The sequence below is a fragment of the Pelophylax lessonae genome, assembly GCF_965119305.1.
Source record: "Pelophylax lessonae genome assembly, chromosome: 11".
NCBI lineage: Eukaryota > Metazoa > Chordata > Amphibia > Anura > Ranidae > Pelophylax > Pelophylax lessonae.
In genome coordinates this window covers 120,568,122-120,583,001 of record NC_138778.1, presented here as the reverse complement: position 1 = coordinate 120,583,001, position 14,880 = coordinate 120,568,122, and the positions used below count along the sequence as shown (strand labels likewise).

Below are 14,880 nucleotides of genomic sequence, written 5' to 3'. Positions count from 1 at the left end.
GCGTAGAAGACATTTTTTCGAGGTTTGGCAAAATTATAATAGAGAGCGGACAGCTGATTGAGAGGAGGCGGGGCTGAGGTGCGACGGAGGACGGAGGACACATATGCAGAGCTGGTGGAGGAGGCGGGACGGAGGTGCGGCCGTGTAATATATGCAGGACTTTAGCGACTCCTTATGTTTTATTATCTTTAGTAATTATCGTATTATTTATCCTTAGGATTTCATTACATTTAGTATTTCTTATTTTGTATTATATAAATAGTAAATGTAATGAAATCCTAAGGATAAATAATACGATAATTGCTAAAGATAATAAAACAAGGAGTCGCTAAAGTCCTGCATTTATTACACGGCCGCACCTCCGTCCCGCCTCCTCTATTCAGCTCTGCAGATGACGCGGCGGTGTCTTCCGTCCCACCTCAGCCCCGCCTCCTCTCATTCAGCTGCCCGCTATGTGTTATAAGTTTACCAAACCAAGATAATGTCTTGTGCGCATGCGCACTTGAGACTCCTATCACCGGAAGTGACGAGGTCCGATTTTTTCACGGGTCCGAGAAAATTTTAGAACACCGGAAGTAGGAAGAAGAGTCGGTCGGTTGGTTGTTGAGCTCTTGTGTAGAACGGTATGTAGTAGGAGAACCATTCTCACCGGGATGTAGACACAGGAGCACACATACTCTGAGCCTTGCTGCTAGTTTGGTGTACAATGGACTCGTCAAGAGTGACTTGTGACACTGCAGAGTCTGTACTGTACACTTTGGGGACACACAGCTGACACCCCCACATACTATGCAATCTCCTTCATCCACATAAGCTGCATTCATCAACACAGATTCAATGCAAACCAGTGGCCCCCTGTTCGTGCCATGAGGCTGCGTTAGACCTGTTGTGGTGCGGAGTCTTGAATGTCAATTTGTCATATTTCAATAAAGTTAAAGTAGAACTTGACTCTGGAAATGGACTTTCACCCTCCCATCTACTTTATATTATTGCACTCCTGTCTTACAATGGCAGCTTTTCATTATTTTTGTACCTTTCTAAGAACACATCCCTACACTTCCTCTATTCTCAGCTGGGCAGGAATGACGTTGGCAGCACCCACAGCCTACCCTCCTCACACATCCCAGGAGGCCGCAGGTATTGTACTGTGCATTAATCCTCTGATACAATGAAGCCGGCTACTTGGCAACATCCATTGTGGCAATTCTTTATTGGCTACATAGCAGTAATAACATGCTAACGCATTTCGGCCGCTGCCTTTCACATAGCATGAGTATAGCTACGGCCAAAACGCAGTACTGTATCCTAAAGAAAATGTCACAATGCATGTTACCAAGTAGCTGGCTTCATTGTATCAGAAGATTATTACTACCTTTTACAAGGCATTTGGATCAGAGCATCGGTTTGAAGTCTCCCAGGTAATTTGCGGTAGAGCATGTTTTCTTACTTGGATTGTACTGTGCATGTCCCGCCCTGTGTCATCAGTAGAGAGGCTCAGGCATGTTGGGAATCCTAGTCCCAACCCCTCCTGCCTGATCCTACCAGGAAGCCGACATTGCACACAGCCAATCACAGGCAGTGAGACATTTCCTGGTCCGCGGCTGCATGTTTCAATGCCTGTGATTATTTGTGTGCAGTAGGGCTGAACGATAGTCGATGTGATATCGACTATTGTTCTGCGGGCGTGGGCAATATTCATATCGCCGAAGACACGATATTTAGGCATTAGCCAGGGAGAAGTCGGGACTCTGAGGGAGGAGGAGGACTCACGGTGATTACATCCGTCCCACACTTCCCTCCCAGCTCTGCCTCTAGTCTTCAGCCAACCATTACTCCGCCCATTGCCTCTCCTGGCTGCATCGGGCGCGAGATCAGGCTGTAATGTTTTGTAAATGGATTCAATGGAGGGACAATGGGTGGAGCAGGGCGGAGTAATGGTCGGCTTGAGACTAAGAAGCAGAGCTGGGAGGGCTGGCGTGCAGGGCGGATTGCATGGCGGTGGAGAGGCTGCAGAGCGCTACAGTGCAAAGCAGCAGGAGAGGGGGGAGAGACGTCCGGAGCATGGCGGACAAAGGCTGCTACCGTACTACTGCTGGGACACTTCACTCAGCCCGCTTCCTCTACACTCCGGCTCCGACACAAGGCTCGGGCTGTCCGGGCGGGAGAAGTTCTACAAGTGTGGCGGATCCCCTGGCGGAGAGCTGAGCTCTGCTCACTGATCCCTCCTCCGGAGACTGTCCGGGAGAAACATTGCGATATATATATAGTTAAAAACCAAATATCGCAATGTACTTTTTTCCCCAATATCGTGCAGCCCTAGTGTGCAGTGTGTGCTTCCTGGTGGGATTGAGCAGGTGGGTTGGGACTAGGATTCCGAACACGCCTGAGCCCATCTCTAGTCATCAGGAGGCCAACTGTCTCTTACTGGTTTCTGCAGCTGGTCCCTTGATGATGCATCGTAGTGCATTCATGTCATCAGGAGGCCGATTGTTAGGAACCCAGAAAAGACAGCCGGCCTCCTGATGACACCACCAACATCTTGTACGTTGGGCACTGCAGCAGCGAGGCGGATCTTTACAGGATGCCATTGGATCATGTTTTCTGTGCACAACCCAACAAGATAGGCAAGGGGGTAGGGTGAGTGAAGTTCCACTTTAAAGTGGAGCTAAAAGCAATAACTCTGATGGTCCCTGTTTGCAATGTGTTGGTAAAAAAAAAAAAAAAAAAAAAATGCCCCTATAATGAAGAATGTAAATACTTCTCTTTCCTCCTGCTGTGAATGCTTCTCTGATCAAGAAAAATAGCTGAAGTTTTTTTGTAAAACCAACACCTTTAGGAGTATTGATCTCCTGTCCCCTTTCCCTTGCAATGCACAATGGTTCCTCCTGCCTTCCCCTGCATCACTGTAGGAGACAGTAGTGATGTGGATTTTGGCAGGAGGAGCAAGTGAACACTGCAGGGGACACAGGAGATCGACAATCTCTAGAAATTAGTTCTTTACAGACTGCAGCCACCAAATCCTATTGATTGCAGTGGCAGCAGGCAGGAAAGGTAAGCATTTACATATTATTTTTTTTCCAAGGGCAGTTTTCATTTGCAGATTGCTGACAGGGTCACTATATCCTTTAACGGACAAGCCGTAATATATTAATTAAAACAGTAAGGGACAGTTCAGTGGTCCAGGGATTTGAAATCCCCACTTTTCTCCTTCACTGTACGGCACTTCCGGGGCTGACCAGATTGATTCTGTGTGATGGCCCTGACCACTCAGAAAGGATCTGGTCCATCCTGGAATCGCTGCACAGTGAAGTCGGAGAACAGCGAGGATTTCAAATCCCCTGATTACTGGACCGGCTGTGGGAGGCCTGACAGCTAAAGGCCGGTACACACGATAAGAAAATCTGAAGGAAAATTTAGTCTGACGACCGATTTTCGGATTGTTAGTATGATGCTTTCGACAGCCGACTCCGACTTTTCGGCTGACAAAATCCTGGTGTGCAGGCTATAAAATTTTTGTCGTCCGTCAAAACACGTCCGATTTTCGTCTCATTAGTACAGATTTCAACGGAAAAAAATCTTAAGAGCAAGACTAGGCATGCTCAGAGACGAAAGAACACATACAAAGCAATCCAACACATGACATCACTTCTGAAGTAGAATTCTGTCGTACGGTAAATACGTATGAAAATAACCTCTTCACTTTCCACATCAGACTAGCATGCCACAAAAAACGGACGACAGATCGTTCGATAATCTGATCGTGTGTACGGGGCTTAAGGATAGCCAAAGGTAAGTACAGCAGGGACCAGGGAGGTGGGGAGGCTGTACTTGTTAGTTCATGTTTACATTTTTTTCTGTAAAGGTGAACTGACCCTTTTAAACTCTCTTTAAAGTTGAATCATGCTGTAAAGGTCAACAATTATTTTTTGGGGAGAATGAGAGAGGGAATGTACAGCCTTGGTTGAATGCAGTACTCTGTAAAGGGAAATAGTGCATGGATTTTTATTTTTTTCTACTTTTAAAAGTATATTTTTAATGCTAAGGCAGCCCTTAGAATTTCCTCTCGCTTGCATTTGGCGAGTGGGAAAAACTTGAGTGGGAGGGGGGGTGCCGCTGGCAGCCGTGGCTGAATGGGAGCTGTTCTCCCAGCAATCGACCAGGAAGAGAGTGGAGAGCTGGCTATATCCTCACACAGAGTGGAGATCTCCCGCTGTGACACCGCTTTTGATTTGAATGGCTTGGCGGCTGCAGTCATATGAAGTCCCGCCTTCTGGACCCGCTCCTATGATAGACAGCACACTGGTCCAATGCCGTAACGTGTGATGTCTATCATAGGAGGCGGGACTTCATATGACTGCGGCCGCAGGGCAATTCAAATCAAAGCTGTGTCACAGCGGGAGATCCCCGCTCTGTGTGATGATCCGGCCAACTCTCCTCTCCCCCATTCCTGGGCACTGGTGAGGCTGTGCTGATGGGCACTGGTGAGACTGCATTTATGGGCACTGATAAAGTTGTTGTTAATATTTATTTTTGTAACTTAATTCTGCATAAAACATTTATTAGTGTCATTTAATGAGATCATTTATGAGGGCGTGTTTAGGGGCAGAATTGGGGGGGGGTAGGGGTTGGGTGGGGCAGCTGGTGGCGAGTAAAGGCTCGTACACACTATAAGAACATTGGGCAAACATTTTCGTCCAAAGAATTTTCGTATAGTGTGTACACATCTTTCCACAGCCGATTCTGAATTTTCGTACGAAAATTCTGGAAGGGACAAACTCAAAGTTTTTCTTGTACAGGAAAAAATGGGCGATTTAACATGTACCATTTTCGTACGATTTTTGTACAAGAAAAATCAGAAAAGAGAGACTGCGCATGATCAGAAACAAACAACGAAAAAAAAAAAATCCTTTGTCGTACTAGAATTTTCGTTCATCAGTTCCGATTTGCTGTGAAACAACAAGGAAAATCGGACGATCGTTCACCTGATTTTCTTAGTGTGTGTACTCCACTTTACTCTTAAAGCCTGGCTAGTTTTATTCCTGTGTTACAGTATATAACATTCTGCTTTTTCTTTGCTTTGTGTCTATGTAGAACTTCAGCGATGGGGAAGAGCTGTAAAGTGGTGTTATGTGGTCAGTATTCAGTAGGTAAAACTTCCATTTTGGAGCAGCTGTTATATGGGAACCATGTGGTAGGTAAGTTGAATGAAGTGTAAAATATATTTAATATATGCTTAAAGTTGTAAGTTCACGCCTCCGGACCCCGCTGCACATAGTGGCCATGATTCCCCTTGCTGCCTAGATGTTGTGGTCCATATTCCATACACTGCATTATGCAGTCTTGAAGTAGGTATCCATAATAATGCTTGCAATGGCAAGAGGTCATTGGTCAGTGTGACAGTGCTGACCAATGAGAAACACTTTTTTTTCCTTCTGGGACACCTTACAAGAAGAAGCAGCCTCAGATGCACTTCTCATTCAACACAGTTGACAAGCATTATGATAGATAATCACTTCAGGGCTGTGTATTGCAATGTACGGACCACTACACTGATGGCACTGGGCATCACAACTGCTATATGCAGCAGGGTCCAGATGGGTTGTCTGGATAACTGTAGTTAGTTTCATGAAAAGGTGAGCTTACCCATTAGGGGCTCATGCACACGGGGTCTGTTGGCCCTACAACGTAAATTACGGGCGTACAGCAGACCATAGTAATGAATGGCTGTTTGCGACTGTATGCAGGTTTACTCCAATTGTGTAAACTCATGCATGTGTACAGGTGTGCAACTCTGGAACATGTAGTGTTTTTAAATACAGTAATACCTTGGTTTGCGAGTATAATTAGTTCCAGCAGCTTGCTTTTAATCCAAAACACTCGTATATCAAAGCAAGTTTTCCCATAAGAAAGCATTGAAACTCAGATGATTCGTTCCACAAGCATTTAATGGTATAAATAAAGATATGCTGTTATTATATATAAAGTACATTCCTATACAGTATAAGCATGCCATCTCCTCTGTTAAATAACATTGTGTCCCTACTGTATATAACAGATGCCGATTTATACTGTATTAGAGCGTGTCTGGCACTGTGTGACTCTTCAGCCCTCTGCTTCCCTCCTCCCCTCCTCCTCAGATGACGTCAGATGGAGTGATCGGCCCCTCCCGCCGGGGAGAGCAGAGAGATGAGGAGTCATATACAGTAAGCGCAGGGAGACACTCTGAAATAGTATAAATCAGCATCTTTAACACTCTGAAACAGTATAAATCGGCATCTTTAACACTCTGAAACAGTATAAATCGGCATCTTTATATACAATACAAGCACTGGGACACATAATGGTATGTAACAGAGGGCATTAACAGAGGGGATGGCATGCTTATAGTGTATAAAACTGCTCGTATATCAAGACGGTGCTCGTATACCAAGACAGGTTTTTTAAAAAAATGTTGCTCGTCTTTCAAAACGCTCGTAAACAAAGTTACTCGCAAACCAAGGTTTCACTGTATATATATATATATTTTTTTAACTGTAATTTTTTTTCTTAAAGGTGGGTGAATATGAAATTAGAATGGCACAAATGCTCTATTTTAATTTATTATTAGTTATTAAAATAAATAATGCATTTAATTAATGTAATTTAATATTAAATCACTATTTATTTGAGTGACACCAACACTGTCACCGATCGAACATGTCAAATTAAGCTGTTACCTGTAAATACTTATCTCTCTTGCTGCCTGCATCAATGAACACCACTCTAATTGGTAGAAATGGTCCTGCTGGGAAACCGACACCTGTAAATGTGGAAGTCAGCAGGAACATCCAATGACAGCTGTGGGGGCTAAGGAGATGGACATGCCTGGAGGTAGACATCCACTAATTAGAATAATTATCAGCAGTGCAGGCAGAAGCAGCGGTATTCAATCTCTTTACAGGTAAAAGCTGATTGGCCACTCTGCCAGCAGGTTCTTATTAGCTGCTTCACCTCACATGACACCTCCACTAGTCTTCAGCAATCTTGCTGTTCTCATCCCAGGATGTAATGCGCATATCTGAAGCTGTGGTTAGCATTGACAGGATAGCACAGGAAGCAGGGCTGTATAAAGGGGACAGGTAGCAGAATCGCTAGGTATATTACAGACAGTTCAATCAGCGCAACCCAGAAAAGACAAACCAAAAAATTAACAATTCAAAATTTGCAAGCTGAAAACCAAGGGTAATTTCACAAAGCCTCACAAAACATCACTACAATACAAAAAGTGCGTATATACATATGACATTAAAGCACCAGCATACTGATTTAATAAGAAAATAGTCCCAAAGCCCAAAAGGAATTATGCTTGGAGAGTAATAGAATCCCTGTGCAGGAATTTCAGGTGCACAAATCTCATGGGTGAATTAGACCGCCACCAACACACAGATTGTTCACTCACCTCTGATAATTGACACCTAAATCAACAGGCAGTTCCAATGCTCACAATCGGCCAAGTCAGGATAGAAAAGATAAAAGAATCAAAGTGCTCCCTGTTTAGTATTAACAATCACACTAAATTAAATAAAAACTTACAAGATCCTTCTCTTGTTCCCAGCAAAAATTGTTTACGTAGCCAAACGTCTAGACAGCACATTCGGATATGACAAAGCGCGGCTTCTCCTCCTGTATATATGTCCTACGGGACTTCGTTTTAAGTTTTGTTAAAAATGTTAAGGTGTATATGGAGGAACTAATTCAAGGAAATGTATATGCAGGGTTTACATACACCTTAATTTGGGATTAGATCAGTGACCAGGTTAGTTATTAATTATTTTGTGGAAAATCTATAGTAGCTGCGCTAACCAATGCGTGGATAGTTAGTGCCCAAATCAACATACAAGTGTTCCAATACCACTGACAAAAAAAATATGAAAATAATATATGTATATAATATTTGTATAAAAATAAAGTGTCCAATAATCCATTCTGTGCCAATAATAGTGTATATAGTTGTGATACACCCAACTGATACTTGTTTATATCCACCACCTTCCAAAATTCACACTCACTGGACAGCAGTGTAATGTGGGCCTGATAAATATAAATGTCTCCTATGTATTTTCCACTGACGCAGTTCCAGGTGTATGCGACGGTCCCAGTTCTATGCAATGGCGTTCCACTGACTCCTTATTTGGTTCAATTGGCTCCCCTTTCATTTAAATAAATGATAGCCATCATTGCGCAATAACCCATCCAATTTAAAATTTTACACTCACATGTGGAAGCGCCCTCAGACCGGCACTAAGCTGGTCCAGTCATCCACAAAGCCTGTGTGACCGCGGCCTGCATGTCAAGCCTCGATTTCGATGCGGGCGGGAACCAGAAGTAGCGCAAACCGCACTCCACTAGCCTCAAGGCGTTTTGCAATAGACATGCATCATAAGGGTGCAAGAAATCGCATGGTGCAAAAGCACTGTGTAATTTCCCAGCAGTTGCATTTTAAAAAAGATGCAGGGACCTTTTTTCCTGCGTTTGCACCGGCATAGCAACCCATTCACTTCAATGGGCTGCTATACCTGTGGTAAATGCGGGATGCACCAAATGCATAGTGTGAACCTAGCATTAGGACACGTGTGTTGTTTTCCTGCCCATGATGTGTGGGCAGGAAAGGATTTCAACTTTGCTGGTATGTACGCCTTAGCCATGTTAAGGAGATGTTTCACCAATGTACATGCATTTTTGGCAGGTTTTAGGTTTACCAGCAAGTCGCCTCCTACAAAAAATAAATAAATCACGAAGCTGCAAAAAAGCACATGCATAGGTGTGCTTCAGAGAAGTTTGACTTTTTTGCTTGACTTTCTTATGTCAAATAGGTAACTAGTTGAACTGGGAATACTGGTGAGAATCTCTTGCGTGTTGCATATATTTCTTAGTATTCAAGATTTCTAAATGCTAGTTAACACGTGGTTGAAGTTGGCAGTAACCATGCAAACCCTATTTTTTTTTTTAGAGCACCTGTACTGGGGGGGAAGCTGGAGGCTGCCATTACTGACCTTATCAAAATACTAGGTGCTTGGCTATGCCTTAACTCCTGAACTGCATCATTGGTCTATGTCAGTGACTCCACAAGTATAATGCCCCGTACACACGCATCGATTATTGGCCGGGAATTTTCAGCCAACGTCCGATCGGCCATTTTTCGGCTTGTTAGTATGATGCTTCCGACAACCGACTCCGACTTTTCAGCCGAAAAAAATCTGGTGTGCAGACTATAAAATTTTTGTTGGCCGTCAACACAACGGCCGATTTTCCGTCAGTCAGTACAGATTTCGGCAGACAAAAATCTGATGAGCAAGTCTGGGCATGCTCAGAGAAGAAAAAACACACGGAAAGTAAACCAGCACATGACATCACTTCAGAAGTAGATTTTTGTTGGCCGAGAAAATTTGTGTGCAGTCTAGGCACATTCCAACCAACAAAACACCACTCTGGACAAAAGTCGGACGATCGGTCGGCCGATAATCGTTGCGTGTGTACGAGGCTTAAGGCTTGGTTCACATTGGTGCGATGCGGGAAATCCTGCAAATCCACTGCGGGTTCTCGCATTGCACTCAACAGGCATCTCACACTGTCATATGTTACATAGATACATAGTTACATAGTAGGTGAGGTTGAATAAAGACAATAGTCCATCCAGTTCAACCTGTGTAGGTGTGTGTGGCTGTATGTGAACTGCTGGGAGTGTCAATACAAAGTTAATCACTCCCCCAGATCAGTTTGCATATCGCAGTGCAAACTGTCAATTCGGACAGGAATCGGATTTCATGGGTGTGAACACCCATGCAATCCGATTCTGGTGTGGCCCAAAAAAAGGTTCCTGCACGAGTTTGTTTCAAATGCAATGCAAATTCATCCATACAATCTGTATGGCTGAATTTGCATCGCACAGACATCGCATGTGATTTGCACAGCAGTTTGGCATCACTACAGTGTGAACCGGCCCTTAAACCCTTTAGACAAACATGAAAGCCAGACAGCTAGTATTTTCAGAAGGAAAGGTCAAAAATGAAACCTACATATTCTCTTAGTGAAACTTTTTTTCCCCTGCATGTATTTATTTGTTTTGCCTGTATCTTTGCTGTTTTCTACATGTGTGTGTATTTATATAAAAAAAAAAAAAATCTAATTTTTTTTCCAGGATCAGACATGATGGAAACCCAGGAAGATATATACATTGGATCTGTTGAGACAGACCGTGGTGTACGGGAGCAGGTTCGCTTTTATGACACGCGAGGATTGAGGGATGGGACTGAGCTCCCCAAACATTGCTTCTCAGGGACCGATGGCTATGTGCTGGTGTACAGTGTGGACAATAAGGAGTCCTTCAAAAGGGTGGAGGCTCTGAAGAAGGAGATTGACAGATGCAAGGATAAGAAGGAGGTATCATACCTGTAATCGCTGATTGCCTTTGTGGTGTAACTAATGACATTTTGGGAAAGGAACCAATAATAATATCTAAAATGCAGTGATGGTATACTGTGAAACAATTTTATTGGTAGTGTTACATACAGCATACAAATTGGCTTCTCTTCATAAGCCACTGGTTTGGCAGTCCCTGTCTGCAAGCCTCTTCCAGGCCAGTAACTCAAAGTATAGAAGCCAAGGGCTCAGCATGACAGCCAGACAACTAGAATTTGCAGAAGCCATTTAAGCTTCCATGTTTTTCTCATGACAGTTTCTATAACCAGTTTCTCGTAACAACTAATAATGCATACAAAAAATAGCTTTTAGGAATTTGGGAACATCTGAGTCACTTAATATTTCTCACCTTGCCAAGACCTCTGGAGAACCCCAAAAGGTCATTTTTGTTCACATTTTTGTATTCGTAACAATGGCGATCCTAGCATGGGGAAAAAAAATATTTAGTCTCGGGTCACTTAAGAAGACACGATTTAATAAATTTGGATAAGAAGCAGTTTAATCACAAACTGCGTATGGGGATTCTTTATGGTAAGGAAGAGGAACTCCTGTCCACAATTGGTGGTGTCAGCGAGGAGTAACGATAATTTCAAAAAGCTCTTAGATAGGCATCTTAATGAATGCAATATACAGGGATATGGGAAATGGTAGAGACATAATTACAAACACACACACAGGTTGAACTGAATGGACTGATGTCTTTATTCAACCTCACCAACTAGGAAACATAGAGAAAGAGTGAAACACCGCTCAAGGTGGGTTTTCACCAATCCCACCTCCACTGCACACTAATGGCTGCTGGCAAAGAAGTCATGATGTGAAGAAAGATCCAGTTGGCCGCACTTCTATAAAATCACATTTAGTAATTCATAATTCACAAAGACAATTCACAATGTACAGACGAGGGAATATAGCCACTTGCTAACGCGTTTGACACCACCCTAGGCGCTTAATCATAGCGCTATCACAGAGCTATGATTAAGCACCTAGGTTGGCATGAAACGTGTTAACTGGTGGCTATATTCCCTTGTCTGTACATTGTGATTGTCATTGTGCATTATGAATGAATAAAGGGTGATTTTATGGAAGTGCGTCCAACCGCCACTCCCCTTTCTCCCTTATGACATCGCTGGTGTTTGGGGATTGGCAGCTCGGTCACCCTGCACTGCTACATGAAATGGAGAGACCTCCACTCTGGGTAATCTGCAGTTGCCACATGGAGCTTTAGATAAGGTTTATTCTTCTCTCCTGGGAACCTAATTGAAAGGTTGTGGAGTGAAGAGAAAGTATGTGCAACTGGTATGGCTTTGAAATGAGCTTGTTACTTTGCTGTTTAGGGTCAACGCATAGATTTACTTAAATGGTTTAGTTAAAATGTGTTATATACTAGAAAACGTGTGCCCACTTGGACACAGAAGAAATGGAACAAGGGGCTGACAAAATCTGACACAATATAACATGGAGTATCATTGTAACCCTAGTGAAATAGGAGATCACAGAGCATGTATCTACATGACACCTCTTGCAGCCCACTATGTTGTTCTTACAAGTCCATTAAGGAAAAAGAAACAAAGGAAACATTCATACAAGATTCTTTTATAGCCACTTATAGCTCCTTGATGTTTTCTGTTCACTTAAAGTGATTGCAAAGTCTTTGTTCTATTCCTATAAAAATAACAAACAGGTTATACTTACCTGCTCTGTGAAGTGGTTTTGCACAGAGCATCCCTGGATCCTCCTCTGGTCCCTCTTCTGTGATCCTGGCCCCTCGCTCCTGTTCAGTGCCCCCACAGCAAGCAGCTTGCTGTGGGGGCACCTTATCCGAGTCACAGCTTCCTGTGTCTATTCAGACACGAAGCCCCAAACACGGAGCCAATGGCGGCACTGCTGCCAATAAGGAGGGAGAATCTCAGACAGCTGAGACACTTGTGGACATCGCTTGACAGAGGAGGGACCTCAGGTAATTATTAGAGAGGCCGAGGGGGCTGCTTTTTATCCTAATACATAGAATGCAATAACCACGTCCCACAAACCTACTTGTACGTCGGCTTGAAGTGGTTGTACCGGGGTGATGCCTGCAGCTAGAGGCATCACCTTGGTACCATTTTTTAGAGTCAGCAGTCGGCTTTCTGGTGATAATTGATGCAGCTCAGCAGCCGCTCAGCCGTTATCACCAGAAGCGGGAGGGGACTTCCCGCCGCCGTTCTGCCCAGGTCTCCTGTCCCAACGGGAGAATCGGGCTACCAGCCAGCACGTCGGCCAGCTGGTCAAAATCCAGAACTAAGCCAAATTCGGCTTAGATTGTGTCTCTGGTGAAGTAACCCGGAAGAGACGTCACCTCCGGTTTACTCGGGTGCCAATGGCGCCAATGTAAAAAAAAAAAAAAACACATTCTGGCATTTTAAATACTTTTAAGTCCAAAGGAGGGATTTGGGGGTCTTTTAGACCCCAGATCTCTCCATGAAGTGTACCTGTCCCTGCCTATTACTGTCACAAGGGATGTTTTTTTTTTTTAAGGGAAAAATACATTTTAAAGCACCCCCATCCCCGTGTGCACCAAAGAAAACGCATACGTATGTCGGGCCCGCAAATGTAAACGGTGTTCAAATCACACGTGAGGTATCGCCGCAATCGTCAGAGCGAGAGCAATAATTCTAGCAAAAGACCTCCTCTGTAACTCTAAACTGGTAAAAAAAAATTTAAAGCGTTGCCTATGGAGATTTTTAAGTACCGTACTTTGTCGCCATTCCACGAGTGTGCTTAATTTTATACTGTAGCAGGTTAGGTGTCTATTTATTCGGTGTGGCAAAGAATGCCAGTGTATTCTCCAGAGTCTTTGCTAAATATATATATATATATATATATATATATATATATAGTTAGAATGTTTGGAGATTCTACATAATTTTCTAGCAAAAAACTAAACAACATTTGTTAGAAATAGGCTTGGTCCTTAAGTGGTTAGGATAAAAAAACTTTCTTACTTTACAACTTCTTTTATTGCATATGTTAGAATTGTTCATGTTGAAGTTCAGCTTTTTTGCAGTAAAATGTATTTTTTGGTTTTGGTCTACATTTAAGGTGCAAGATGAATATGTTATCATTAAATAGTTTAGAACAATAAAGACATTTAACTTGTCTCTTTTTGTTGTACAACATTTCCTTGTCATCTCACCTATAAAAGTATAAATAACACGCTTTTCTATGTCCTCTCCAGGTCACCATTGTGGTTTTGGGGAACAAGTCTGATCTTCAGGAACAGAGACGGGTTGACCATGATGCAGCTCAGCAGTGGGCCAAGGGCGAGAAGGTGAAATTGTGGGAGGTCTCAGTGAGCGAGAGGCGTACCCTGATTGAACCATTTGTGTTCTTAGGTAGCAAAATGACACAGCCCCAGAACAAGTCTGCCTTTCCACTCAGCCGGCGGAACAAAGGAAGTGGCTCTCTGGACAGCTAGAGTAGTGTGGTTTCCAGTAATTGATATTATCCTGATAGGTGAGCATGATATCACTGCATGTAGCTCTCTCTTACACTTCCAGGCTTGTGCCCACTCTACTGAATGACTCACCAAGGATTCAGCCCACACGGCAATCATCCAGACAGCTGCCTATACTTGAGTGTGACTATACGTGGTGCCTTTCTGTATCTAACTCCACACATATTAATATTGTTATGTATTGAGGGAGTGCATGCTACTACCTAGTAGTTTAAGAGGGTCTTAGTGTAAGCCCCAAAGCCCAGTCTGTGTTCTGGAAGCTGGCATTAGGAAACCATGACCTACCCCATTTTAAATCCAACTTTAACAAAAGACTTGTTTTATATTTAGGAAACTGACACTCCATTTTGTTTTATAGAAATTTTACATAGAATTTAATAATTTATGTAAATGGAGTGCTTGATGATCACTAGAAAGTGATTTTAATGTAAAAATATATCTGAAAGGCATATTTAACAAGCCCTGCTTATGATCCTGTGACTGACTAGATGTATTCACAATTACAGATTTCCCCTGCATTGACACCTGCTAGTGGAATCTAGTACTACAGCACAGCCATAAAGATAACTACCAAACTGAATTGTGCCTGAATATTCATATGTTATAATGGGTGGAGATTTCTCCATTCTGCTTTAGTATCGGGAATTGTAAAGATTTAAAGCTTTACTTATTTCATCTGAGCCTCACGTGCTTACCACTACTGCCTTTTAATATTCACATGACTAGAACATAATCGTTTTTGATTTTATTTAAAATATGAGAGTAATATACATTCCCAATAATAACTTAAATATAGACAGAAGAGTAACTGTCCAGATCATCCTAATAAGATATCCCTATAAAGAGGGACAGACAGAGGAGAGGAAACGAATCAACTTCAAATATGTATTTAACGTGCAAATAGTTCAGTAAGGAAAGGAATTTCC

At 42.9% G+C, this 14,880-nt stretch overlaps 1 protein-coding gene across 1 annotated transcript; it reads left to right on the top strand.

Moving 5' to 3' along the window:
• The first annotated feature begins 569 nt into the window (after positions 1-569).
• On the top strand, positions 570-14,559 carry NKIRAS2 (NFKB inhibitor interacting Ras like 2). Its single transcript, XM_082271332.1, has 4 exons — positions 570-623; positions 5,092-5,195; positions 10,178-10,419; positions 13,676-14,559. Exons 2-4 carry the CDS (start codon positions 5,102-5,104, stop codon positions 13,913-13,915), a joined length of 576 nt encoding a protein of 191 aa, XP_082127458.1. The 5' UTR covers positions 570-623; positions 5,092-5,101; the 3' UTR covers positions 13,916-14,559.
• The last annotated feature ends 321 nt before the right edge of the window (positions 14,560-14,880 follow it).

Coding starts and splice junctions, on each gene's coding strand:
- NKIRAS2 (XM_082271332.1), top strand. CDS start 5,102: ATGGGGAAGAGCTGTAAAGTGGTGTTATGTGGTCAGTATTCAGTAGGT. Junction 5,196..10,177: donor ATATGGGAACCATGTGGTAG/GTAAGTTGAATG, acceptor TTTTTTTTCCAG/GATCAGACATGATGGAAACC. Junction 10,420..13,675: donor GATGCAAGGATAAGAAGGAG/GTATCATACCTG, acceptor TGTCCTCTCCAG/GTCACCATTGTGGTTTTGGG.